At 45.5% G+C, this 27,007-nt stretch overlaps 1 protein-coding gene and 1 long non-coding RNA gene across 6 annotated transcripts in view; one reads left to right on the top strand and one right to left on the bottom strand.

The window, feature by feature from the left end:
* The window catches only part of PLA1A (phospholipase A1 member A), a 48,634-nt gene that overhangs the window by 1,347 nt on the left and 20,280 nt on the right, over positions 1–27,007 (bottom strand). For 2 of the 4 annotated variants that reach the window (XM_019986247.2, XM_070795218.1), the window contains 5 exons: positions 26,558–26,725; positions 25,077–25,166; positions 21,379–21,487; positions 17,841–18,005; positions 16,843–17,259 (listed from right to left, as the gene is read on the bottom strand). In XM_019986247.2, coding sequence (XP_019841806.2) covers positions 17,175–17,259; positions 17,841–18,005; positions 21,379–21,487; positions 25,077–25,166; positions 26,558–26,725 — 617 coding nt within the window. In that variant the 3' untranslated portion in view covers positions 16,843–17,174. Of the gene's footprint in view, positions 1–2,103; positions 2,195–16,842; positions 17,260–17,840; positions 18,006–21,374; positions 21,488–25,076; positions 25,167–26,557; positions 26,726–27,007 lie in introns of those variants that run through there. The other 2 variants (XM_070795117.1, XM_070795176.1) reach the window with 2 other exon arrangements.
* LOC139184943 (uncharacterized) lies at positions 5,557–16,498 on the top strand. Of its 2 annotated transcripts, none has more exons than XR_011568518.1 (3): positions 5,557–6,912; positions 12,978–13,098; positions 13,746–16,498. It is a non-coding gene; the product is annotated as an uncharacterized lncRNA (long non-coding RNA). The 2 variants fall into 2 exon arrangements; XR_011568522.1 differs by having other exon boundaries at positions 5,564–6,912; positions 16,189–16,498.

Genomic DNA, 27,007 nt, shown 5'->3' with positions numbered 1-27,007 from the left:
TGCCGCACAGTTTGCAGGATCTCAGTTCCCCAACCAGAGATTGAATCCTGGCCCCTGGCAGTGAATGCACTGAGTCCTAACTACTGGATTGCCAGGTAATTCTCCTGTCTTGTTAGTTCTTTCTTCAAAATATATCCCCAATTCAACTCACCATGTCCACTGCCAGCACAAAATTCAAGCTACCATTATTTCATGGCTAGATGAACTTTAATAGATTTATAACTGGCTCCTGATTTCTGTCTGTCCTCCCCATAATCAGTTCTATACAAAGTGATCATATCAATATATGTATGATGTCTTCACTCTCTTGCTAAAAATTTCAAATGACTTCCTAGAATAAAATCTAAACTTTTTACGTGTTATTAGTCAGAATCAGTCTATTATGACTTAATATCATACAGATTTATTGCTCTTAAAGTCTACTGAGAATATGTATGACTCATCAGGGCAACTGTCTTCATATTGCAATTCAGTGATTCAACCTACTTAGACCTTCTGGCTCTGTCCACTGAATAAAGAAGTGGCTTGACGTTTCTGTACTGGCTCTTTGATGCTTTGGCCCTCTCTGCTAAAGTCTCTCTGCCCTCAGTCCATTGACAAGAGCTAGTCACATGGACCTACTTAATAATTAATTCTGTGCTTTGCTGATTAAAGGAACTGTGAAATATGGGAAAGCAAAAGAAATACCTGATGAATGCTACTCTTTTAGCCACTTATGACCCATAAGGCCCCACCTGCCTGCCTGTCTCTCCAGCCATGCCTCTTTCCAATCTCTTTGTCACCCATGTTTCAGCCACAGTAGACTTTTGGGTGCTCCTCATGCACACCCAGCTCCTTTCTACATGAGGATCTTCATGGTTTTTCTTTCTCTCTGCAATGCTTTCAATCATAGTTTCTCCTGGCTACTACTTCTGGTCATCCAGTTCTCAGCTCAATGTCATCATCCCAGCTAAGACCCCTGCCTCACCTCACCATAACCTTCTGTCCTCTTGCCTTGTCATCTTCAGAGCCCTAGTCCTCTTTCCTCACCTTTTAGGATTCCAATTATGTGCTTTGTAGAACATTTCAGTGTGTTCTATAGAGCTCTTCTTTTCTCATTTTTTTTCCTAAAATTATCCTGTGTATTTTCTTTCCTGTTGGATTTCTGTCTCTTCCATGTACATTTCACAATAGAAGCCTCTTGTAAGTCCTACAAATCCAACCGCTCTCTTGCCAATCCTTGAGGGTTGTTTTAGGCAGTGAATGAAGCAATAAACAAACAACAGAAAAGCTCATTGTACACTGTATATTGAGACTAAAACATGTCACCTGGAGGGTAGGGCCCTGCCCCTGCAAGCTGGGGGCCTGCCCAGGTAGGGCTATAGTTACACACATGTGGTATATAACAGAGGTTCCTCGGGATGGAGACCTCTTTAAAAAAAAAAAAAAAAATTGTGACTGCTCTGGGTCTTCATTGCTTCTGCATGGGCTTTCTCTAACTGTGGCAAGTGGAGGCTACTCTTCACTCCTATGTGCAGGCTTCTCATTGCGGTGGCTTCTCTTGTTGCAGAGCACAGGCTCTAAGTGCACAGGCTTCAGCCATTCTGGTGCACAGACTTGTGGCATGTGGAATCTTCCCAGACCAGGGATTGAACCCATGTCTCTTGCATTGGCAGGCAGGTTCTTATCCACTATGCTACCAGGGAAGTCCTGGGGACCTCTTTTAATGTGTGTTTTTTTTTAAAAAGGATCAGACTTTAATGTCATAGAAGTTGTGTTTTTATTATCTAATGTCATATGTAATGGCAAAAGACATTTGCATTCCAATAAGGGTTATAGATAAATTTAAAGACTGAAAAAATTAACCAAAATAGTATCTTTATCTGTTTGAAACAGTGTTGCATGCATTATGTACAAAGCATTGTATTTATTCAGTCTCCATAAAATTATTGACATGATATGGATTTGTGAACCTCTTACAATAAGCCCATGCTAGAGATCCACACATGTGTAAAAATAATCTCTGGATTACAACTTCATATACTCAGGAATAAAGCCTGACATATACTCAGATTTGCTCTAAGGAGAGGATAGTAAGTATTCTTTTATCCCATTAACACTTACTAAATATCCACTGCTGTCAAACACTATTCTTGATACCACCTGCTTTGCTGGATGAATCACTCATGGTCTCTGCCCTGAAGGAGCTCCAGATCTAGAAAAGAAGATACATGAGCTTTAGGCACCCTCCCCCATCTCTACCATAGCCTTACGAAGTCAAGCTCCCTGGGCCTGACTCCTCTGACGATTAATCTTCCCAGAAGATTCCTCAGTCCCTTGTATAAATAGGCTTCCTGTGACTCGTAACTAGTTTAAGGTGAAGCTAGAGCCCTGATACATATACAAATAAACACTGTGCCAGTCCTTAGTGGAAAGCCTTAACATGAGTGGTTGAAACCACTACAAGAGCTGTAACAGTTCAGCAGGTGTCACTTCCCATTTCTGGGATTGGGAAGGGTTCACAGCAAAGTTGATTTTAAGCTATGTCTTAAAAGCTAGAGAAAGGAAGGCAAAACAGAAGCAATTCAGGTAAAGGGTGCATGTAAGTCAAAGTCTGTGGGCTGGTGGTACAAGGAAGGCATGCTTGCAGAAGAGAAGCAATAGCTCCCAGTGACTGGCTGTGGAGCCCGAACTCCGCAAGGCAGTGGGACGTGAACCTGGACATGGTATTCTCAAAGCAGCATGGAGGGAGGTTGTGTTCAGTGCACACCATGGGGTCTGGCAGAGTGTAGCTGTTTCTCCAATATTCATGTTCTGAGGGACTTGAGAAAACAAAGCCAGGAGAATAGTCAAGGCCACTGCAATGGTCACTGGGTTGTGAGGTACTGTTAGCAAATGCATGTCTGTGTGCTTGATACACAGCGAGACCAAACAATTAAAAAAAAAAAAGTTGGAGTTTGGAGTAGAGAAAGGTTTATTGAAGGGCCATACAAAGAGATGACAGTTGGCTCATGTCTTAACCCCCCTAAACTCCCAGAAAGCTTTCAGCAAAGCCCTTTTCTAGGAAAGGTGAGGGGATGTGGTTAGTTGTTGCAAACTTCTTGGTGTCTGATCATTTGTTCTTGAGGTCAGGTCACAGTCAGATAATGATGTTTCTGTAAATCTCCACCAAACAAACATTACTTTCTGTTTTGACTAGAAAGAACAAGATCCCAAGGTTCAGCTTTTACCCTCTGAGGTCCAGGCCCTGGCTAAAAGTAGCAGGTCTCTGTGGGGCTAGTTACCCTGCTGGGAGCGTTGGTCCAGCACCCAGTCTGGGTCCTCATGCCTGTGCCCAGGCCTGGCTGGTGAGGCAGATCTCAGCTGGAAGCACCCTCGGGGCCAGGTCCCAGACCCTGCCCAGCCATCATCACTGAGGAAACAAGGCACCCGGGTCCCAGCCAGTCCTCGGGCTTTTCATTTAAACTGGAGAGAATTACTTGCATAGGATCACTAGGAATATATATTGTAGCAAATACCAATCAGGTTAATTCCTAGCTCACAACAATTGCCCTTCTTTGAGAAGGGCAACCACAGAGGTGGAGCTGAAGTTATGATGTGCAGTGTCCTTGCAACTTAACCCTGGCCTCTGGCCACCTCCTAGAGGTAGACAGCTGATCTCAGCTATACCAATTTTTGAAACTTGGAGAGACTGAAGTTGGTTGAAGCTGTTACCTTAATAGCAGTATCCTTATACTCCAGGTGCTGAGGCCTCCATAGACTGTGACCCATTGAGACTGTCGTCACCATTAGGTAATGGAGCTGGGTCTGGGCCTGGCCAGTGCCGACTATGGAGAGGGATCTGGAGCTCTGTAGAACACAGACCTCAGCCTGTTCCTGGGTCCCCCAGCTGAACCCACCCACCTAAGGCCTGGAGGGCTGCAGAGAAAAGGCTGAGAGCTACCTCCCACCACACTCTTTGCAGGGAGAGAACCACTGCAAGGCTGACTGTTGGTGGAGTGGGATCCCTAGCTGTGGCACTAAGGGTCTCCCAATATTAGTCTCCAGATAATAGCTGCACACCTGCTCCGCCCCTATTACAGTACCAGGGCCAGAGAATGTGATGGCCATGGGAAGAGATACCTGTGAAAGACTCTGGGTAGAACTTCCTGGGAGGGGAGTTGAGTCCACCTTAGAGATTCTGGGCCTTCTTCCCTGAATATTCTGAACACTCTGGTTTCCTGTAGATGCCCTCACAAATCCTGATAACTGAAAAAATGTGAGTAATGCTCTCAGCAGTTTCATTTCTAATTGTCATTGAATTTATGCACTTACACGTGTCTTCTACTCAGAAATTTCCCTGGAGATCATGGGATTTTATTTCACTTTTGGTTCACTTCTCTGACGTTAGCCTTCCCACGAGCCCTCCTCTGCACAGCACATGATTGCCACTGTCAACAGACAGATACTCAATGGCCTGGAATTGCCCTCTGTCAGCCCTGAGCCCTATGCATCCCACAAGGCTGGTGCAAACATCCCCTCCCTGCCCACTCTCGCACCATTTCCCTCCAGCTCTGTTAGTATCAGTCTCCACAGGACTTGAAGATCCTGTGGGGTTGCCTTGTTCAGCCTCCTCTCTCCCTAGGCTTCCTCTGGAGGCACCAAAGGGCCATGCAGACTATGACCTATGGCCATGGTCTCGTGGTGCACTGGTGTTTAAGTGGCACCGATTGGAGCTTTGTTAAGTTCAGCTGCTACTCATTTAAGCTTGGGTCAGATAAAACTCTTGGGATTTTAGCACTTCTAGTTCTGCTTTCCAGTTTTCTTTTGCTTCTGTCCACTATTCAACTTTCTCTTTGACTCGTGTGTGGCTGAGGATGGAGGTCCTTTCTGTTTGGTGTCTTGGGGCTCAGGCCTGGTGTCCCCATCTCCTGCCCTGGACAGCTTGGCCTTCATCCTCCTCCCTGAAGTGTCTGAGAGGAAAACATTGGCGACTTCTCCATTCTCCAGTTTGGTTTCTTCTCTTCCTTGTTTCTTGTAACTGTTACCGAGCACAAGGTCTGTGTGCCTGCTGCACAGTGAGGCCAAATATACCAAATTCCAGAATTTGGAGCAAATAAAGGTTTATTGCAGGGCCCCGCAAGGAGATGGGTGGCTTATATCTTAAAAACCCCAAACTCCCCCAAAGCAAAGCCCTTTTTCTAGGATAGGAGAAGGAAGGGCATGGTTAGTTGTAGACTTGTGTCTTTGTACCCTGGGTCAGGAAGATCCCCTGGAGGAAATGGCAACCCACTCCAGTACTCTTGCCTGGAAAATTCCATGGATGGAGGAGCCTGGTAGGGTACCGTCCATGGGGTCCCAAAGAGTCGGACACGACTGAGCAACTTCACTTTCACTTTTCACTTTATTTGTGTCAGATCCTTAATTCTGGAGATCAGTTACGGTCAGTTAACTATGTTCTTGTAAAACTCCACCAAACAGTCTGTTCTGACAAGGAAGGGCAAGGTCCCAAGACTCAAAGTTCACCTTCCAAGGTCCAGGCCCTGGCTAAGAGGAGGTGGGGTGGGGGGTGGGGGGTTGGGGGAGGGGTCCCTGCGTTGGCCGGTTACACTGCCCAGGAACGTTAGTCCAGCACCCAGTCGGGGTCCTCCTCCCAGTGCTGAAGAAGCAGATCTCAACTGGTGGCTCCCTCAGGGCCAGGTCCCCAGACCCTGCCCAGCCATCATCGCTGAGGGAGCCAGGCGTCCAGGACCCAAATAGCCCTCAGCCTCCTCAGGCCACCCAAATAGCATTTAGGGGGCCAGATCCCGCAGACTGCAGTCCATGCAGATGGCCGCTGATATTAGGTCACAGAGGCAGGAATGGGGGCGAGGTTCACTACTACCTCAAGGCCTGGGACCAGCCAGTGTGTGTGGCCTGTGGAGGGCTCTAGAGCCCTGCAGGACACAGCTCCAAGCCTGTTCCGCGGACCTCTCAGCTCACCCGATGGCCTAAGGCCGGGTGAGCTGGAGGGCCCCAGAGAAGCCAGGACCCACCTCTTAACCTCACTTTCCTTTGGACAACGACCACTCCTCTGACCACTGGCAGAGCAGTGCTACTAACGGTTGCTCGCTCTGGGGAGGGATTACTGTGACTCCGACCAATGACCAAGTGGCACCGCTAACGGTTGCTCATTGACAGTTGCCGGTTGGGGGTGCAGTCTACTGCGGGTGCCGACCAATCGCTAAGCGGGACCACTAATCACCGCTCGAATCTTCTGGCTTAGTGGTCTCACAGCAACCGTTGCCTGGTAACAGGTTGCTGGGTAAGGCCAGCCACAACAGCTGCGCGCTAGGGGCTGTGCACTGCCCCACTGCATCAGGTAACTTGATTCCTCACTATTCTCGGCTCCCCTTCTGTTTCTTTCCTTTCCCCCCTTCCTAATTTATTTCAGCGTCTGTTTCCTTAGTCACAAACATAAACATTAGAAACAAACAAAAAAAAAAGCACCCTGTTTATACTGTTATTTTATCTAACCTAGTAAACTCCACTTTAATGCAACTAAATATGGATATATATTTGAGAAGGCCTTTATTTTGTGGGTGTGTGAGCACGTAATTCCAGTTTCCAGCCTAGGATCCTCAGGCCAAGCTAAAGAAGCACCCCCTAGCAGAGTCTCAGACATCAGAGCTGCCAAGGGATGGTTTAGCCCCGGAAACCCTGAGATCCAGTGAGGAATTATGGAAACCCTAGCCCTTTTCCTTCATCATCCGCTTCCACTATGTCTAATGCATGCTTCTTTGTTTGCAGTGATTGCACTTATTTGTTTATTTAGAGCAATGATTACTTGTTTAGATTAATGATTCCCAAATCTGACTGCATATTAAAATAAACTGAGAAGTTTTTAAAAACACCAATGCCATAGACAAAAGAAGACAGCCCCAAGAGTTGTTAATTGTTGAAGCTGGATAGCAGGTATATGGAAATTCATTATTCTATATTTCTAATTTTATATGTGTTTGAAATGTCTCATAACAAAAATGTTTGAAATATAAATACATAAAACAATATAAAACTGGTCCTATAGCAAACCAGTTACAATTGAATTTCGAGGGCCCCTGGGCTTAGTTAGAATCTGTAGTTCTAAATGCTTCCCAGGGGTTCTGAGGGTTGAGATGGGGCCATGGGGACATGAAGAGGATTGAAGGGATTATAGTAGCTGCCTCTGGACTGTGAGCTTAGGTGAAATGTCAGATGACTTCCCCTAAAGTATTTATTCCTGATTTAGATAATTGATCAAACATTCCTAGAATGGTGACTAAAGGTGACTCATGTATCACACTGTTTAGCTGAAGTATTTTGTAAACTATTTTTATTTGTTTATTTTTATTTTTGGCTGTTGTGGGTCTTGATTGCTGCACGGGCTTTTCTCTAGTTGTGGTGAGTGGGACTACTCCCTAGCTGTGGTGCCCGGCTTTCTCATTGCAGTGGCTTCTCTTGATGAGGAACATGGGCTCTAGGGCATGTGGGCTTCAGTAGTTGCAGCTCATGGGCTCTCGAGCACAGGCCCAACAGTTGTGGTGCATGGGCTTGGTTGCTCCGCAGTACGTTGGATCCTTCCAGATCAGGATTGAACTCGTGTCTCCTACACTGGTAGGCGGATTCTTTACCAGAGCCACCAGGGAAGCCCTAGCTGAAGTATTTTAAAGTAAATTATAGACCACCAACACTGGCACGTGATGGCTCACTTATGAGCTAATGAGTGAGTTTCTGAAGAGAATAGTCCTTTCCATTTTATTTGTATTTGCATTCCCAGCGTCTAGCACGTGGCCAGACATTTTGTCATTATAAGTAAATGTTAATTTTTTTTTAAGAAGATGAGAATGACATAAGTAGACATTGGGTTAAGACACCGTGTTAATGTAGGGGTAAGAATATGAAGCTCTGGGGCTGGATTGCCTGGTTTCAGATTTCAGCTCTGCCATGTAACCTCTTCATTCACTGTCTAGGAACTTTACTGCTCAGCCCCTTACCTTGTTCATATGTTAAATAGTACAAAAAAAAAAAAAGAACCTATATCATATGTTTGTTGTAAGAGTTTTATATACTTAAACATGCCTGGGACATAGTAAGCATTCAGTTATGTTGTAGTTCTTAAGAAGAAGATTGCCTTCAGAATGGTGCCTGATACATGGTACATCATTGGCTTATAGTAAACGTTTGCTGAATGAGTGAATATTCTGGTTTTATGATTATTTGTCTCCAGTTTTACCCATTTCACTGTACTCTCCAGTGAAACTGCTGTACGAAATACAGCAGAGGGTAACTTCTGAATTGAAGGTTGGGTTGAGAGTCAAAGGAAGTAATCCTGAAGTTGTGTAGTTTCAGTTTCAAGCCCAAACCAGGAGGGCTGAGTGAACACTGTGGGAGTTTTAAAGTTGAGAGGCCTGGTGATTGCAAGAGAGAAGGGATGTTTCTAGTTAAGTCAGTCTGATCCCAGTGCCTTGAAGAGGGGTGCCATATATGAGGCTGCTCTTCATAGGGTATTTACCTAGATTTCTTCCCACCTCTCCACCTTCCAGCTCTGTCTAAACTAAGAATCTGTACTGGCTTAGGCCTGGATAAATGTTAGAGATCCACAGCTTCAAGGCAGCAGCAAGGATTTACTTCCGGATAAACACTGTCCCTTGTTTATCTTCAAAATGTTATTAAAGCTCACACTCACATGTAATGAAGAGCCATTTAAATTTATCAAAACCCAATAGAAATGCCCAAGTTTGGAAGTACAATATAAATGGGAGAATTCTATGCTTTCCTCTAGTGGCTAACAGCTTTGGGAAATTCCCTTAATCTTTTTGGATCTTGGTTTCCTCCTCTGACACTCTGTGGCTTGATGACTAATGTGAAAGGTTATTTAAAGAACATAATAATAATAATTATAGTGAATCAACTCATCAGGGGCTAAGGATTTCTTTTGCTAAAGAGTAAGAAAGAAATCAAGGAAAAGAGGTAAGAATTTAGCCACAAAGTTCCAGAAGTCTAGGTTAAGAAGTTAAGTGAAAGTGAAATGTGAAGTCGCTCAGTCGTATCCGACTCTGCGACCCCATGGACGGTAGCCTACCAGGCTCTTCCCTCCATGGGATTCTCCAGGCAAGAGTACTAGAGTGGGTTGCCATTTCCTTCTCCAGGGGGTTTTCCCGACCCAGGGATTGAACCAGGGTCTCCCGTATTCCAGGCAGATGCTTTAACCTCTAGCCACCAGGGAAGCCATGAAGCCCTTATTCTAAGGACATCAGTGAAAATTATGGAGCAGGAGACTGGTAAGTTTAAAAAGAGTTTGTAGGGTTATCTGGCCCAGGTAAATAGAATGGACTAGAGGAGAAAGAAGCTGGGGGAAAAGAGACTAGTTTGAGTTTGGTGTCAGATCCAGGGTCTTACCACATATCTGAGGGAACAGACAGGAGGGGACAGATAACAGACAATTTTTTAAGAAACAGATTTTTTTTTTTTTTTAATTTTAGCAAGTGCTATGATGTTCTGAGTCAAAGATGACTCAGGCCTCAAGCCTGGAGATTGGATGATGGTGGTGGCTATTACACTAAGGAGAGGAAGAATAACTTTGGGGGAGATGTTGATTTGATTTTGCATGAATTGAGTTTGGGTTGCTGTCAATATACTGAATGGCCACAAAAATTAAACAGTATGGTTTCATAAATAAGAGGGTAAATACTGAGGATCAGGGAGGATTTTAAGGCCTTCAAACAGGCATGGAAAGACTCAGGTACAGCAATGTTCCCATCACCTCTAAACTCTCCTCTAGAAGGAGGAAGCCATCTCTTCTGGAGAAGAGGCAGGACTGAGATGATCACCACTGAGCTTGGGTGTGCTCAAAAGTGAGGTCAGAGGTGTGTTTAAGGCTAGGGAAAGCAGTACGTCACTTTCAGAATGTCACTTCAGTTCATTTCAGTTCAGTTCAGTCGCTCAGTCGTCTCCGACTGACTCTTTGCGACCCCATGAATCGCAGCACGCCAGGCCTCCCTGTCCATCACCAACTCCTGGAGTTCACCCAGACTCATGTCCATCGAATCAGTGATGCCATCCAGCCATCTCATCCTCTGTCGTCCCCTTCTCCTCCTGCCCCCAATCCCTCCCAGCATCAGAGTCTTTTCCAATGAGTCAACTCTTCACATGAGGTGGCCAAAGAACTGGAGTTTCAGCTTTAACATCATTCCTTCCAAAGAAATCCCAGGGCTGATCTCCTTCAGAATGGACTGGTTGGATCTTCTTGCAGTCCAAGGGACTCTCAGGAGTCTTCTCCAACACCACAGTTCAAAAGCATCAATTCTTCGGTGCTCAGCCTTCTTCACAGTCCAACTCTGACATCCATACATGACCACAGGAAAAACCATAGCCTTGACTAGACGAAGCTTTGTTGGCAAAGTAATGTCTCTGCTTTTGAATATGCTGTCTAGGTTGGTCATAACTTTCCTTCCAAGGAGTAAGCATCTTTTAATTTCATGGCTGCAGTCACCATCTGCAGAGATTTTGGAGCCCCCAAAAATAAAGTCTGATGCTGTTTCCACTGTTTCCCCATGTATTCCCCAAACACTCAACAAGGAAATCAAGGACTGGATGAGAATGCAGCAATTTGGGAAGAGTTGTATTTATATTTATATGCACAACCAGAGCTTTCCTCTGCAGAGATTTTTAAAGGTTAAAGTGTAACAATGGCAGGTGAAATTTTAAAACAAGTTGAATAAATGAAGGCCATTCCTAAAACTTATGAAAAGACACCAACCTTTAGAGTCAAGCCTCTCTGTGCCTTATCCTCTCTCTTTGTGTATATCCTTAGAGCATTATCTTTAATTAAAAGAGCTTTTATTGCATGCTTACGATGTGGAAGACACAGAGAAAGAGAAAACATAGCCTGATCAACATGGAATAAGCTATTCACCACCATTGCAAGGCTGCACAGATACCAACTGTAATGACCTGTGAGTGGCCGGGCTTCCCAGAGGAGAGAGCTGGAAGTGGACCCAGAACGACTGGCAGAGTCTGAATGGAGGTAGCAGCAGCTGCAAAGGCTTGGAGAAGGCATTGTCCACAGTATCTTTTAGGGGATACTGGCTTAAGCACACTCGGGGGAATGGCAAGTAATTTTAGTTAGAATGGGGCCAGACTGAGGAGATCTTTCTTTGGAGACATTGGTTAAGACATCTAAGTTCTAGAAACCAACTGAGCAAGTTTATATGCACAACCGTATAATGTGGTGGTTAGAGCCCAGATGACAGACAGCTTGGTGTGAACCCTGAACCTAGTTGTCTAACCATGGACAAGTTGTTTAATTTTCCTGTCCCTCAGTTTTCTTATATGTAAAATGAAGTAATACATACAATTGTTGGGAGGATTATATAAGATAATTTATATAAAGGGATTAGAATGCTAAATGCTCAGGAAGTTTTAGCTTTTCACTTTCTCTTTCATAACTTTTAATATTAGTTGAATTTTGGGACTTCCCTGGTGGTCCAGTGACTAAGACTCCATGTTCCCAATGCAAAGCCTTGGTCAGAGAAGTAGATCCCGTATGCTGCATTGAAGATCAAAGATCCCATGTACCTAAGACCTAGCACAGCCAAATAAATATTTTTTTAAATTAGTTGAATTTTATAATCATAAAAACAATAGCCTTCATTTTTAAAAGTTCATCACAGCTCACCTATAGGAAATTTCACTGCTCTGAGGACTACTGTGTCTAAATGAATGTCATTTTTAAAAGGTAATAAAATTTCAGGCCCCTATTCTTCTGAAGGAAAGAGCATTATTCCAGTTTCATGGATGGCCAACTGGTTGGCCAACTTGGAAAGTGTTGAATACCATGTGGTAACTCCAGAGGAGAAATTTGGGTTACTGATCTTAGGTGAAGCAATTACTTGAATAAGTAGTTGAAAAGAAACTATTTCTTTCAACCATTGTCAGAATGTATGTAAATTGATATGACATTTTTGGAAAGTAATCCAGCACTACTAAACTTTTGCTGTATCTGTTGACCCAGCTATTCTCACCAAAGAAATATAGAAATAAATTTACAAAATACTTATTGCAGCATCATTTGTAATTGAAGAAAACTGGAAACAGCCTTAATATTCATCCCAAGAAAGTGGCTGGCTAAATTATGGTATGACCATGCTCTGGAATGTATATATTCAGGGAATAAATTAAGTCTGTGTATGGCCCAGGAGGAATATTCATGATATATTGTGAATAACAAAGGAAAATTACAGAATATAGTGTGTGCTATGATTTCACCTTTGTTTAAAAAAAAAAAAACCCAAACAAAAAAAGTCCAATAATCATGTGTGTATATATTTGTATTGATGTGGAAAGATATATAAGACATACATCAAGCTATTGACACTCATTACCTTGGGGTCATGGAAACCATAAAGTGTGTCTACAATCTGACTTGTCAAAATGAACATGTATTGGTTTGGGGTGAACGTAACAGGGAGACCAAGGTTGAAAAGAAATCACTCAACTGCTTTAAATCAACCACAGTATTCAGACCTTGAATTATAATCTTGCTTTAGAAAGACTTCACTGGGTAACTGGGGTCTTTATTCAGTGATCACTAGATAATCCCAAAGAGAAGGTTAGAAGATGGTGGGTACATATATTCTCTCCAGTAACCAGAAAGCAGAGACTCTAAAATTAGAGATCAGGAAGTTTGATGTTGATTCCCAGCAAAGAATAATTCACTAAAAAGTTTGCTGGGATGTATTTAGATAATAAAATAGCAATTATTAGGAGCCTGCATTTCCAGGAATTAAGTCATGCTAAAGTTAAATTAATCATATTTTAATCAGGGTATTGTTGTATATATAAAGAATTGAAACTTTTCTCATAATATGTAAGTACCAAGGTAAACATGAGTTAGAAATATATACAAAAGTCCAGAGTATTGATTGATCTTAATTACATTTGATTAAGATAAATCAATTTGTTGATTTCAATTTGTTATCTCTGCTTCCCTGGTGGTTCAGTTGGTAAAGGATCTGCCTGCAATGAAGGAGACCTGAGTTTGAACCCTGGGTTGGGAAGATCTCCTGGAGAAAGGAATGGCAACCCACTCCAGTATTCTTGCCTGGAGAATTCCATGGACAGGTGAGCCTGGGGAGCTACAGTCCATGGGGTCGCAAAGAATTAGAGACAAATGAGCAACTAACACAGAAGTAGGTCTCTACCCTTGGCCTCCTTTCAAGTTCTTATCTATAGATATAGAAGAGGAGTCTACAAAAAAGTCATATATATCTACATATAGATATAGATTTAAATGACATAAAGCTTAGAGGGAGCACTAAGTATTCCTTAAGATTAGGATGTGAAAAATTTCTGATGGGTTGGAGAGACTACAATAATAATATGTGAAGGAATTGCGTTACATGGAAAGTTCATTCAGGTTCAAAAAATTAACTCCACAAGAAAGCAAGCAATCTGGATCAATACCGATTTTTAAACTCTGAAGAACTATAGGTAACCCTAAAGCAACTCTTGGGTGACGCAATGGAGGATTAACAAAGAACAAATGAGCCACGTGCCTCTGGTGTACCGTGGGGGGAAGAAGCCTAGTAAATGGAGCCCACTCTGGGGACTGCAGTACAAACTGAACATACTCAGAATAGTAGCCAGAGAGAAGAAGCCTCCAGAATTAATGTTTTTAGTGTCACATAAGTATAGGGGCCGATTCCTGAATTAAAGAGACGTCACTTTGCCTATAAAGGTCTGTATAATCAAAGCTATGGTTTTTCCAGTGGTCAAGTATGGATGTGAGAGTTGTACCATAAAGAAGGCTGAGTGCCAAGAATTGATGCTTTTGAACTGTGGTGTTGGAGAAGATGCTTGAGAATCCCTTGGACTGCTAGGAGATCAAACCAGCCCATCCTAAATGAAATCAACCCTGAATATCCATTGGAAGGACTGATGCTGAAGCTGAAACTCCAATACTTTGGGCATCTGATTCGAAGAGCCGATTCATTGGAAAAGACCCCAATGCTGGGAAAGATTCAAGGCAAAAGGAGAAGGGGGCGAAAGAGGATAAAATGGTTAGATAGCATCACTGACTCAATGGACATGAATTTGAACAAACTCTGGGAGACAGTGAAAGACAGGGAAGCCCAGCATGCTGTAGTTCACGGGGTCACAGAGTTGGATCCTACTTAGCAACTGAACAACAACAGTCTCTGTTCATGAAACCCCATCTCAGCGGGAGTTGGGGGTGACATGGGTGTGAATGAGAGACCCACACTCTGCCTTTGCCCTGCCATCAGGCAAGTTCTGTTACCTCTCCCCTTTTCTTAACTCCACACACATCCCACAGACGTGAAGGCAGGTTTCCTAGAGCATAGGCAGTGTAGCACGTAGACCCACCATTAAATAACATCAGATCTCATGGTGAATTTGCTAGTCAGGCTCTAAATTTCTTTCAGTCCACTGATCATATGCACAGAAGAAAGTCTCTGTTTGGTGTTGATAAGTTTTTGACATTTCTCTCACACTTGCTAATTTTTTCTTTTTAATAAGAATAAAGCAGGCCTGGGGCATAGAGCCTTCAGCAAGCCACAGGAGCTAGTTGGAGTTTTTAAACACTGTTATGTTCTCGTATTTATTTTTATAAGGGAAACTGGCTTTCCATGTATGGTAATGATCTAGTTTCTAATGGGGAGCAAAATAAAATGTGAGAGTCTAACAGTGCTTTAAAGTAAGAGAACAGGAAATACAGCCTCATTCAGTTCAGGGTAGGTCTGTCTCTAGGGAGGTTTTTTTTTTCCCCCTCCCTAAAACCTTATTTAATACATATGCAAAAAAGGATAGTCTTGTAAAACCTTTTTAAAATTAGAAATCAAGTTCCCTGCGATCACTTCTGGCCTTTACATTTCTAGGTTCAGCACAGGGCATTCGGGACAGTCCCTAAATTCAGCTTTCCATTCAGTCACACTGGCGTTTGCTCTGCTTTCTGCCTCCACCCTTTCCTCTAGGGAGGTTCTTGCTGGGAACCTGGGTGGAGTTAAAAAAGGGAAGGATAAAAGGAAAGAAGGGTTTGGGTTTTGAGGGGGAAATAAAACCTCTTAAGTCCATATATTGAAGAAGATTTTTCAAGTTGTTCTACTGACTGGGGTGGACAGTGCTGAAAGCAGAGTGTGTCTGTGAGCGTTCACACTGTGTCACCTGGGCTTTGGACAAGGACTGAAGCGCTCCCTCCTGATGACCTGGGTGACTCAGCCCGGATGCAGCTGCAGCCTGCTGCTTGCATCATTTGCCCAGCCTCTATTGTGGAGAGTGAATTGGCAAGTCAGCAGTTTCCTTTCAAAGCCCGTTTACTTAGGGTTTTTGTGGTTTTTTTTTGTCTCAAACACTATATGTATGCCCATATTCTTCGCAGCATTATTCACAATAGCCAAAAGGTGGAAGCAATCCAAGTGTCCACTGATGGATGAAACAATAAACAAAATGTGGTTTATACACACAATAAAATATTATTCACCCTTGAGAAGGAAGGAAATTCTGACACATGCTGCAATATGGATGAACCATGGAAACATAAGTAAAACAGGCCAGATACAAAGGCATAAACAGTGTATGATTGCATCAGGTATTCTAGAAGAGTAGAATTCATAGAGACAAACATTAGAATGGTGGTTACCAGCATTTGAGGGGAGCGGCAAATGGGGAGTTGTTGGTTAATGGGGACAAAGTTTCAGTCCTGGATGATGAAAAATTTCTGGAGATGGATAGTAGTAATGGCTGCACAACAATGAGGATGTGCTTAATACTACTTAAATTATACACTTAAAAATGGTCAAAATTGTTGTTAAGACTTAAGCCAAACCCAGGTGGCTCAGTGGTTAAGAATCCGCCTGCCAGTGCAGGAGCTGCAGGAAGTGCAGTTCCCATCCCTGAGTTGGGAAGATCCCCTGCTCCTCCCACGCCGGTATTCTTGCCTGGAGAATCCCATGGACAAAGGAGCCTGGGGGGCTACAGTCCAGGGGGACTCAAAGAGTTGGACACGACTGGAGCGACTGAGCACACACACAACACAGGCAAAACCATTCAGTGCAGAGGGATCCAGGAGTACCTGGCTATGGAGAAGGTAGTGAAGGTGTGCGCCATGTCTCTCTGTTCCCACGGCCATCCCAGCCATTCCCACCTTCTCTGCTCGGTTTTATACCCCACATCAACGCGCCTCTTGCCTTCCAGCTTCTGGCTGGAGTCACTCAGTGGGCGCACCAACAGGAGAATGAGGGAAGAAAGAAGACTGAGGATGGAGAATCTGTTTACTCGGTTCCCTCTCTGCAGGATTGCTGCCCCCTCACTGACCCTTGACCAGAGGTCCTGCAGATCTGTCTGTCTCCAGACTCTGGTGCTTCCTCCTCTGGCCTCTTCAGACAGAGCACAGCAGCTCCCACTGCCCCCAGCCCCACAGAACTTGCACTGTCCCTCGTGATTTCCTCACTTCCTGCCAACACCTTTGTAAAGAGTCCTCTTAATAAATTCTCAAACTACACAATTTGAGTGTACCATCTGTTTCTTGTTGGCCTATGGCTTGATACGAGGTTATTTATAAAGATCAAAGTTTTAGAAACACTGACCCAAAGAAAATCCGCCTATATTCCCCAAAGATTGCTCTGAGCTACCGAAACCTCCCAGATACTCAGAGAAGGCAATGGTAAGGGATGGTGAATGGTGTCATCTTCCTCCCCATCCTCCATTCCCTCTCTTATACCAAGTACTTCTTTTCAGTTGCTATTTTAATGCAGAGTATTCAGCATCTAATGTTTTCTCCAATCATGTAGATTGTAAATCACAGTTTTGTACATAACAGAATTTAATTCCAATAAAACAATTGAATGATTCAGATATTCCATAGTTTTATTTGAAAAAAAAAGAAAGTATTTCTCCTGTATATGTTTCTACTGAATCCTAGGTACAGTTGTCCAAGCATATGGGGCAATTGCAGTTAAGCATGAATAGGAAGGTTGAAATGGTATCTTTGTAAAACTCTTTCAACTGACAATGGAGATAAGGCTCTGTAAAATGAGCCCCCTCTCTCCCCTCTAAGGTGGCTATTTATGGAGAAAGTAAACAAGACTTCTGCATTCTTTCTTAGTCTTAAATGGTTTAGAATAAGTTGAATGCCCATCATCCCCCACTCCCAATCCAGGGGGCTGTATCCTGCCCATATACTATATACAGGTTATTTTCAGGTCATGAGACACAGTCTCACTTGCTTGTAAGTTCACTGGCTCAGGTAAGCAGACCATCTTTTTGCTGCAAGAGAAGAGAAACAAGAGGGTGTGTGCTCAGGGCAGGTTCCTGGCTGGTCGGGAGAGAAGGTTCAGAATTGTGAGACCTTGTGTTTCACTGGTGTCAGAGCTACAATCATCTATGGGACGATTACTACAGGAGTCCACGCCTGTCCTCCAAGGGCCAGGTGTGGTAAGACATACTCCAAATGCCTGCTAGAGGTGGTGCAAAGGGGATAGGAATTCCAGATTCACACCCATGACTGTGACCAGCAGAGGCTGAAGAAGAGGAAATATGCAATGAGCAATCTTTGTTTCAAAAAAATTTTACAGAGAAACTAAATAGAACAGATACATAAAACATATAGATAAAATGGAGTTTCTTATATTAAAGTGGGAATGGGGAATTAAAGTCCACCCTCTTTGGCTTCTTAGCATCCCAACCCAAGATGGCCCTGCAGGAGGTTCAGGACACCCTGGGTGTCTGTCATCTCCCCATCAAGGAAGCTTACCCTCATGATAAAACTGCACCTCAACAAGTGTCACATCTGAGGTCAGCCTTGGTCCTGGTGGCTGTGTTTGGGGTGGGGTGGATCTGGGGCTTACTTGTCATTGACAGGAAGAGGAGCAGTGCAGAACCTCCCGATGATGGTCGTCTGGTCTTTTTTCCAAACCCGGTGGGAAGCCTGAAGCTTGAGTTTCACCTGGTTTATCTGGCACTGAGGGCTGGGGTGAGCTAGGACTCCTTTCCCAACACGCTGGTGTCTAGGTCTGGAAGGGAAAGGGAAAGTAACTTACTGTCACATGTTTGACCTTGGCTTCCCCTTGGCTCCCATGGGCTCTGTGGGTAGCCTGGTCAGTTAGTTCCTGGGAGGTGGGCACACAGTCCTCTGCATCATCCTTACCAGCATCTCGCCCACAACCCACAGCTTTGAACATGAAGCAAAAAATAGGTGTTGTTTTTGGAAAGTAAACAGGTGGACCCTGCAGCAAAGCAATAGGTCCTGGATTTACACATCAGGGTAAGGGTCCTAGTTAGTGATGATCTAAATTCAGATTAGTGAAGATATTTACTCTCGGGTCCATCTAGCTGGAAGCAGAGGTCTCTTCTAGGATGTTGAGTTCCAAGAATTTTGTGTGAAGACTACTCTCTCTATTCAGACTGAGTATGAATGTGTGAAAGTGTGAAAGTAAAGTCGCTCAGTCATGTCCGACTCTGCGACCCCGTGGACTGTAGCCAACCACGCTCCTCTGTCCATGGGATCTTCCAGCCAAGAGTAATAGGCCTTGAAGCTGATCAGAGCTGGGGTGGAGTCCAGGTGTGGTCTCCTTCCGGCTGCGGCTTTGGTGTCACCCAGCCCTAGGTCTGAGCCTCAGCCCCTGCTCCCTGTGCCCTGCCCTGAGCTGCCCCTCAGGGGCAGGCTCCTCTGGGCTCAGAAAGAGGGACCGTGAGAAAGAGGGAGCTCCCGAGGGTGCTGCTCTGCCCTCAGAATGCCATCGGGTGTTGTCTAAGCCGAGCATGGTTTCCCTTTCCTTTCTGGCCTCTGTGTGCTGAGGAAATGTCTTCTGTGTGTACTTTCTAACCCAGGGTTAGTCATATAGTTTGTTTTCTCCTTTTGAGGAAGATCCCATAAAACTTTGTATAAAAGCTATTCCATTTTTTTTTCTTTTGATTTCAAAAGTGTTTATTTCAGAGGAAAAATAACAAAACTGTTCACTTTAAGAGGCTGCTTGGATGGAAAGCTTGGAAACTAGAAGGACTATAAAGGACACTGTGAGTGGTGGCCTGGGGACTTGACCTGGGTCCATTTTCTAATTGGAAGGAAATCTTGGGGTTTCACAAATTTATAAAAAGTAGGGGAAAGACCACACATAAACCCCCTTCCCTTCTTTTCAATTTCTGTTCTGCAAGAAGAAACAAAACCCAAGGAACTGAAGTAATCATATTCTTCAAAACAGTAATGCAAGTCTCTTTGGGGAGAAGAAGAAGAAATCTTGGGATATCCATTCCAATTACTCAGGAAGCTTCTCAAAGTGTAGGAGGTGAGGCCATGCCTGGAGATTCTACTGTGACTGGCCTGGGGCGGGGCTTGCTATCAGCAGTCTTTAAAGCTCTCCAGGTAAGTCTAACAATCAGCCAGAGTCATTATCATGATTTCCTGCAAGTATTGGCTCATCTACCCAACAGAGAGGTGGGTTGGAGAGGTGGTAGAAACATACTTGTAGAAGTTAACATGATCTTGAACTGATCTAATGAAAATTACTCAGCTATCATCTGCAAGGCTTCCGTGGGCACCCCAGGGCTATGTGGGGTCCTGACTGCCCTCTGTCTTGTGCTGTGTGGCCTGGGAGAGTTGGAACCCTGCCTGGTGGCAGAGTGTTTGGTAGCCCAGACGTGCACTCCTCCAAGAGGAAACTCATCTTCCCTGACAGCACAGTTAATGTGCATCCCTGAAGCCCGAGAAGTGTTTCCAAACCCAGATCTGATCCTGTCACTCTCCTGTTTAAAATTTCCAGCAGCTCTCCAAACTGCTCTCAGGATAAAACCCCAAGTCCCTCTCCTGTCCTCCAGGGGTGGCACGGTCTGGCCCTGACTAACACCCCCCTCCCCAGCCTTTTGTCCCCATGCCTGATACCACTGCTCCCAGGGTCACATCTCACGAACCCATGGTCTTGGGGGAAGGATCCTGCAAACCCTTCAGAACTCTACTCAAACATTATTTCTCCACACTTAGCCAGGCTCTATCTTCTTTGTTCTCATAGCCCCTGTCACGGCTGACAATTGTGCATTTGCATGTATGGGCACTGATCACACCCCTGTTTGCACTGCACCCCTCCTGCTGGAAGCTACCTTCCTCAGGCTCCCAGGCATGAGTGGGAGGCTGCTTCAGGCAGTGAATCTGAGCTCCTGCCAATCACTTACCCTTCCCACCCCCGATCCCTACTCGGTTCTCCCAACACCACCTGGCTTTGTCCCTGTAGCCCTGGAGTGGGAGTGACTCCTATTGCTGAGCTCTGCATTGCTTCCCCATCCTCTGTTGGATCTTCAGTTCTCCCAACATATTTGTAATTAGCTCCCTGTGTTAAATTCCTTCTGTTGGACTGCCTGGCTTGGGCTCTAGTTTCCAGACTGAACCCTGACTGAGGCAGAGATGTATATGGTTAGTCTGCCTCCTGCCGCTTGTGAGTAACTAATCAATGGCTTTTTAAAGAAAAAAGCACCATGGCTGAGGTGCTGTCCCCTACTCTTGCCTGGAAAATCCCATGGACGGAGGAGCCTGGTTAGGCTGCAGCCCATGGGGTCGCTAAGGGTCAGGCATGACTGAGCGACTTCACTTTCACTTTTCACTTTCATCCATTGGAGAAGGAAATTGCAACCCACTTCAGTGTTCTTACCTGGAGAATCCCAGGGACAGAGGAGCCTAGTGGGCTGCCGTCTATGGGGTCTTACAGAGTTGGACATGACTGAAGCGACTTAGTAGCAGCAGCAGCAGCCAGGATTGCAGCTCCCTACAGTTGAGGCTCTCCACCCTCTCGCCTCAAGCCTGGTCCCACCAGCTGCTTGGCTCAAGTGTGACTCCACAAAAGGAAGGAAATCAGCCCCAGTTCCAGGGACTGGCACCACTGGGCATCAACCCCGCTGGCCCTCACCTGGCACTCCCTGGCTAAGTTACCCTCTGCTTGGGAGTCTGCTCTAGTAACTCACTCTGATAGCCCCCCTCCTCACTCCCCCATCCCTCCGCCCAGGAGTAGGGGCTTCCCAGGTTCTCACCAGCCCTGCCTGGGCCAGTGGCCAAGGTCCTCCTACTTGCTGGCATCTCTGATGCCCCTGCCTGAATTCCTGACACAATGTCCTGTCAGGGGCCTAGTCCCCACATTCTCACCCCTCTGTTGGGATGTCCCCTTACTGCTGCCTGCCTGCTATTGTCTGAATACACTCTGCTTGGGCCCAATACTCATCCTGAACCTGGAACAGTTGCCTGGCATGTGTCTGTGGGTCCATCTGTGGTACGTGCCACCCTCACCCCCACCCCTGGCCCAGTTGGCTCCACCCACCCATCAGTGACCACACAGAGCATGTCCTGGGATGTCTGTGCATGTATGTAAATAGGAGAGAAACCAGCCACGCGGGACACTTACGTACATGGTGATCTTGACCGAGGAGGTGACACTGCTGCTAAGGAAAGTGACCGTGATGCAGGTGTCCTTGTTTCTTGGCTCCTGCAAGTGAAACTCCACGAGGCTGTGATGCACTGGGAAACCAAAGCAGAGCAGACAACAGGGCCAGATGTCGGTGGGTGCAATGCATAAAAAATCCCAGAGAGCAGCACAGCAGTTAGAAATCTCACTCTAACACTTAGCAGCTGTGTGACTGGGCACAGTCAATCACAGGTTCTCTGCTTCCTCAAGCCTAAATTGTGTTCAGCAGCTCAGCTGTGTTCTACTCTTTGAGACCCCATGGACTGTAGCACACCAGGCTTCCCTGTCCTTCAATCTCCTGGAGTTTGCTCAAATTCTTGTCCTTTGAGTCGGTGATGCTATCTTAACTATATCATCCTCTGTTGCCAAGTGTAAATTGGGATAACAAAATTACATACCTCATAGTTCTGAATGAGAATTAAATGAGTTAATACATATAAAGTCCTTAGACAGTGTCAGTGCCTAGGAATCATTCAATATGTGATAGTTTTTATTATTACTTGTACTCCTAGAATGTGCTTCTCCTCTCTGTTTGGCAACATTATCCTGATGGTGTGATTCTGAAAACCAGTGTCTATCTTATACTAAATAATTAACTCATAAAATATAGCAACGCCCCTCCCCGCTAGCACGCGCACAGTGTCAGGAAATACACCATGTGTGCAGGAGACAACTGTGGCCCTCTGTGTGGTGGCTGGGGTCCTGTGTGGCATCTCCTCCCTCCTGGGCAGCACTGAAACTGGGGCTCTCAAAGCTGGTATTGTCTGCACAGACTGGGTGAGCAGCCTGGTTCATGGTGATACCCCTGGTCTGCGGTCCCTCTGTCAAGAGAGGTTAAGAAGGATTGCAGCTTCCCCAACACCCTAGCCCTTCCTCAATAGGGTAAGCCCATCTGGCGGCACCTGGCTCTGACTTTGGTCTCTGAGCATTTTCACAGACTCCTTTGGTGGTTGGGACATAGCCAGAGAGGTAGTCCTTCACCTCTCTCCTACCTGTACTTTTTCATTTGTTTTGTTTTATGGGTGAATATTGGGAGGAGGGACTAAGTGGATTTAGGGAGACAGCCCAAGTTGAAGTAATGATGTGATCCATATAGGCTCATGGGGTTAGCAACTGGACTCCTGCCAAGAACCCACAAGAAGACAGGAGAGCACTGCACTCTGCCCCTCCACAGAGGAGAACATCAGCTGCCACGCCCCCCCCCTCTCTCTTTCTTGGTTGTTTACTGTGGATGCAGTGTGTTATGTTGACGGGCAAGGGCTGAACAGGAGTGGATAATCACAATGTGGAAAAAAAAAAAAGTCTACCTTACATAGCTCTAGGAATCTAATTCTCTGTGCTGAGTTGGATATATCACTTTACCAGCAGATAATCAGTGATCCAGACAGTTTCCTAAGGTTCTGCTTATCTCTTCTCTGATTACTCTGGAAGCCCTAGGAGGGCCAGGTCTGCTAACATTGGTGGATGGGAACTGGTAGTGAAATTCCTACCTGCTCTGGGCGTGACAAGGGCAACAGCACACAAGCCCTGGATGGTTTGCCAGGAGAACTGGATCCAAGCTGAGGCCCTGCCGCTCACCAGTTGTGTTGTCTTGCCTAAGTCACCAAACCTCTCTGTGCCTCACTTCCTTCATGTGCAATCAGTAACCCCCAACATCACCTCACAGTACACTGTGAGGAACGGGGTGATGGAGAGAAAACACTTTGGGTGAAACATTGCTCTACAAGAGGAAAATAGTATTTTTGGAAAAATGATTTTTTGGGAGCAGATTCTCTGTCCATGCTGGCACCTGCCTGGCAGAAGCCAAGGGTGACAGCTGTCCTAGTGAGCAGTGCTGAGGCTGAGGCAGGTCAGAGTGCTGGGGAGTGGGAGCTCGGTGCCACAGAGACCTGGGAGTGGATGAGATGGATGGTACCAGGTGGGCGACCCATACCCTCCCACCAGGAGAGGAGAGGCCCAACTCTGATGCTCAGAATGGAAGGCTCAGAGGATGCAGGCCCCTCTGAGGTCTTTGAACAGACATAACCATACTTCTGGGGCAATGGGGAGGGGATCTCACAACAAATATGAAACAGAAAAAGTCTGGTTCAGTGAATTCCCCTCAGCAGGGATCTAAAAATGCCTTCAACCTTCAGGTGTGCCTCAGGCTCCCTGGCTGTCTAGACAGGGAGGCGGCACCACAAAGCTGCCCTGGAGCTGGAAGTAGAAATGGGAAGTCGGGTCCCTGCAGCCCTGCCTCTGACCCAGACAAAGCATCCTGCCTCAGGCTGACCTCTGAGCAGCGGCAAGGACCCAAGAGTAACTGAGAAAGACGACTGGAAAGAGCAGGTTCTCGGAAGAGGGGTCAGAGATATGAGTGGTGGAGGCAAGCGATGATGGCGTGGAAAGGGTAAAGATTTTGAAGTCAGAAGACCGGAGTTGAATCCTGACTTCTTCACCCTCCCATGGAGCCTTGGGCATACAACTGTTCGGGGCTGGGTTGTCAGAGGAGAGGATGGATGTGAAAAGCCCACAGCTGACCCACTTTATTGTTAAGAAGTAGCCATGAATTCTCTCGAATGAAGTTACAAACACTCTCATCTCAGCTTCCAAATTCTCCCATTGTCAGAGGGAAGGGAATTATTCTTACTGAATCCAGTCACTGTGCAGTGTTTGCCTGTGTACTATGTATTTTATTTTATCCTCACAATTAATTCTTTGAAATAAGGACTGTTTTCCACATAAGTATGTAGAAGTTCAGAAAGATTAAGGAACTTGCTGCTCCTGACCACACAGCAGGTAAACAGAGAATTCGAGAACAATTCAGGTTTGGGTGACCACAGAGCCTGAACTTCAGGCTCTACCAGGAAGGTATGGCCACAAAGATCCCTCCAACAATCAGCCAGACACCAGTGATCAAAAAATCATTTAGAATTAGGGTGGTCATATAATTTCCCACCCAAACCAGCATACTTCTATTCTGAACACACAATAAAGCAGACAGGACTCCAGGATAAAAAAAAAATTAGGAAGTATAGCCAACCTAGATAAGATGCAAATACTATAGGAAGGAGGATGGTTCGGCCTTTAATTTATGTTATAGATTCTAAGACACCCTTTTCTCTCACGTTAGTCATCATTCACGATCACTGGCATCTTAGCTTCAGTGAAATGCAGTGGTTAGGAGCCACAGTAAACAGTTGAAATATATATGTGAAGGTTCAGTATTCCTCATGAACCCTGACGTAGGAGGGCTGCTAGAGTGGAGACACGCTGGGTGGGCAATGAGGAGGGGGAAATGTGTGCAGGAAGAAGAAACCCAAAAGGTTCTCCCAAATACCACCCTAGAGGGAGAGCCCACACTGGAGGGCAGGATTCCATGGTGGGGTAGGAGGAATGAAGGTCAGTATACTGACCGAAAGATAAGATGCCCCCAGGTTCTTATCCATGGAGCAATGATTTGGGCTGGCTCTGATGAGTCTGGGTTCTATCTAAGCCCAGGAGATGCTGCCCTCCACCTCTCACTTTCCATGATCTTTTTGCCCCTGTTCTTCACCTCCCACTTTGGCTACCACACTGGGCTGGACATAGCCCAGGATGGAGCCCTGGACTCAGCAGGTCAGCAAACTGGCAGAGGTGAGCAGGGCGTTCCTCCCTACTCACCACAATACGGAGCCATGGAAGTGGTCAGCAGGTAGACCTTCACCTCCTTGGGAAGTGGCTCTATCTTGACACCACCTTGTTCCACCAGCCCTGGAGATAAAGAAGCAAAGACAGCAGGGCCCTGAGGAGGCCATTTCAGGGTTCGGTGGCACCCAGCCTTTCAGTGATTAATTCATGCACCCGTTCATTCTACAAACAACTGTAGTGAGTCCTGGAATACAGCAACTCCATCCAGACAGGGATAAACACACAAGTAGACAGCAAATACATTCTTTAGATTATCTGGCCCACTCCCAAGGGGTATGTATATGAAATTATGAAATGATGTCTCCAACTTGCAAGACAATCTATATGACAGTTCTTTTAGTGGTATTTGTATCCTGTGCATTGGAGCACAGGATGTGTTTGAGCTTAAGAAAATGGTTGATAAGTTGGAGAAGGGCTTTCCAAGCAGAAAGTATAGTCTGGGCAAAGGGATATTGGGTGAGGAAACATGAAAAATATTCTTGGAAGTATGAGTAGTTAGCATCCCTGAGGTGTTTAGGAAAAAGGGAAAATCTCGTGGGAGATGAGGCTGAGCAGAGAGTGTAAAGTGGTTGTTAACCATCTGGTCCATCACATGCGTGGGAAACAGTGACATATGCCTGATGAGCAGGAAGTAATGTTGTTTTGCTTTATTATGGGAAACCACACCTACTTTAACATTTTGTCAAGCTGATATTCATTTCATTCATATAAGCAATGGCAGGCTGCTGCAGTTCTGAGTGGCAGCTGGAGGGTGGGAAGTGGGAGAGTGAAGGAGGGGGAGGAACCACACATTACCCAGGAGTTTTTCCTGGAACCCTTCAGGCTGGATAACCCCAGGATATTCACAACAATGATCTGCACAGGGTGAGCTGAGGCTGGATCCCTCAGCCTTCCCCAGCCATTCTCTCCAGACTAGCCTGGATCCTCCAGGAATGTGTCCAGGTCAATCAGCAATTAGGAATCCCTCCAGCTGGCACGTGGCCTCACACCTCTAAGGCAGGCAATGTGTGCCAGTCTTAGGGATTTCCCCATAGCACTTGGATTTCAAGCCTATCAGGAACTGGAGAACGGCTGGCCTAGCACGGAAGACCATGGTGCACAAAGACTGTGGTGTGCATCAGGTGCAAGAGTGGGTGCAGGGGGTCTGGACCACACTGATGCTTCTGGAGAGCATCCTGAGGTGGACTTGCGGGTCAGGGTCTCGGTGTGTGTGAAGGGTGTGCACAGAGTGCATACGGCATCAGGAAGCACTACAGAGGGCGGGGGGTGGGACACAGCAAGCTAAAGGCCACCTTCAAGGCGAGAACACCTTCTAGCTGAATTTTGAACATTACTTAAATTTTCTTTACCCCTCTTGAAAAGACTTTTTGACCATGGGAGATCAGGACTTGAAGAGGTGTCAAGGCTTGGACTCTCCCCAAGTTGTCAGAGGGAGTCAAAAGAGGAGCATTTACCGATTCTTGGACAGGAAAGAAGAAAAGGGTTGAAACAATCCAGACACTGTCCAGCAAGGAAGTCCTTGTAGTTTGTACAAGGGAAGGCCACCAGTGGACAGGAGTTCTCCAGGGCGCTGATGTAGAGGTGTACAGCCCTCATATGATCACAGATCAGATAACTGTAGCCTGAACAAGGCCAAAAGACACAACCAAGGTTTCAGTTCAAGACACATGGAAACTCCCTCCATGCTACTTACTGTAACTCTATTGAACGTTATAGTCCAACAGGCTATAAATACATGGGATATCCCCCAGAGCCACATTTTTGAAATATTGATGAACATGGTTTTTAATTTTTTTCAAATTGATTCTTTTTTTTTCCTTTTAACTAAGCTTAATTTACCAATAAAATTGCTTACTTAGAGACCCATTCTTCCATGATCATGCAGATTCTCTTTTGGAAAATGG

This window comes from Bos indicus, chromosome 1, assembly GCF_029378745.1.
Source record: "Bos indicus isolate NIAB-ARS_2022 breed Sahiwal x Tharparkar chromosome 1, NIAB-ARS_B.indTharparkar_mat_pri_1.0, whole genome shotgun sequence".
Taxonomy (NCBI): Eukaryota; Metazoa; Chordata; class Mammalia; order Artiodactyla; family Bovidae; genus Bos; species Bos indicus.
The sequence above is the reverse complement of the archived record's forward strand: the minus strand, read 5'-3'. Positions and strand labels throughout refer to the sequence as shown.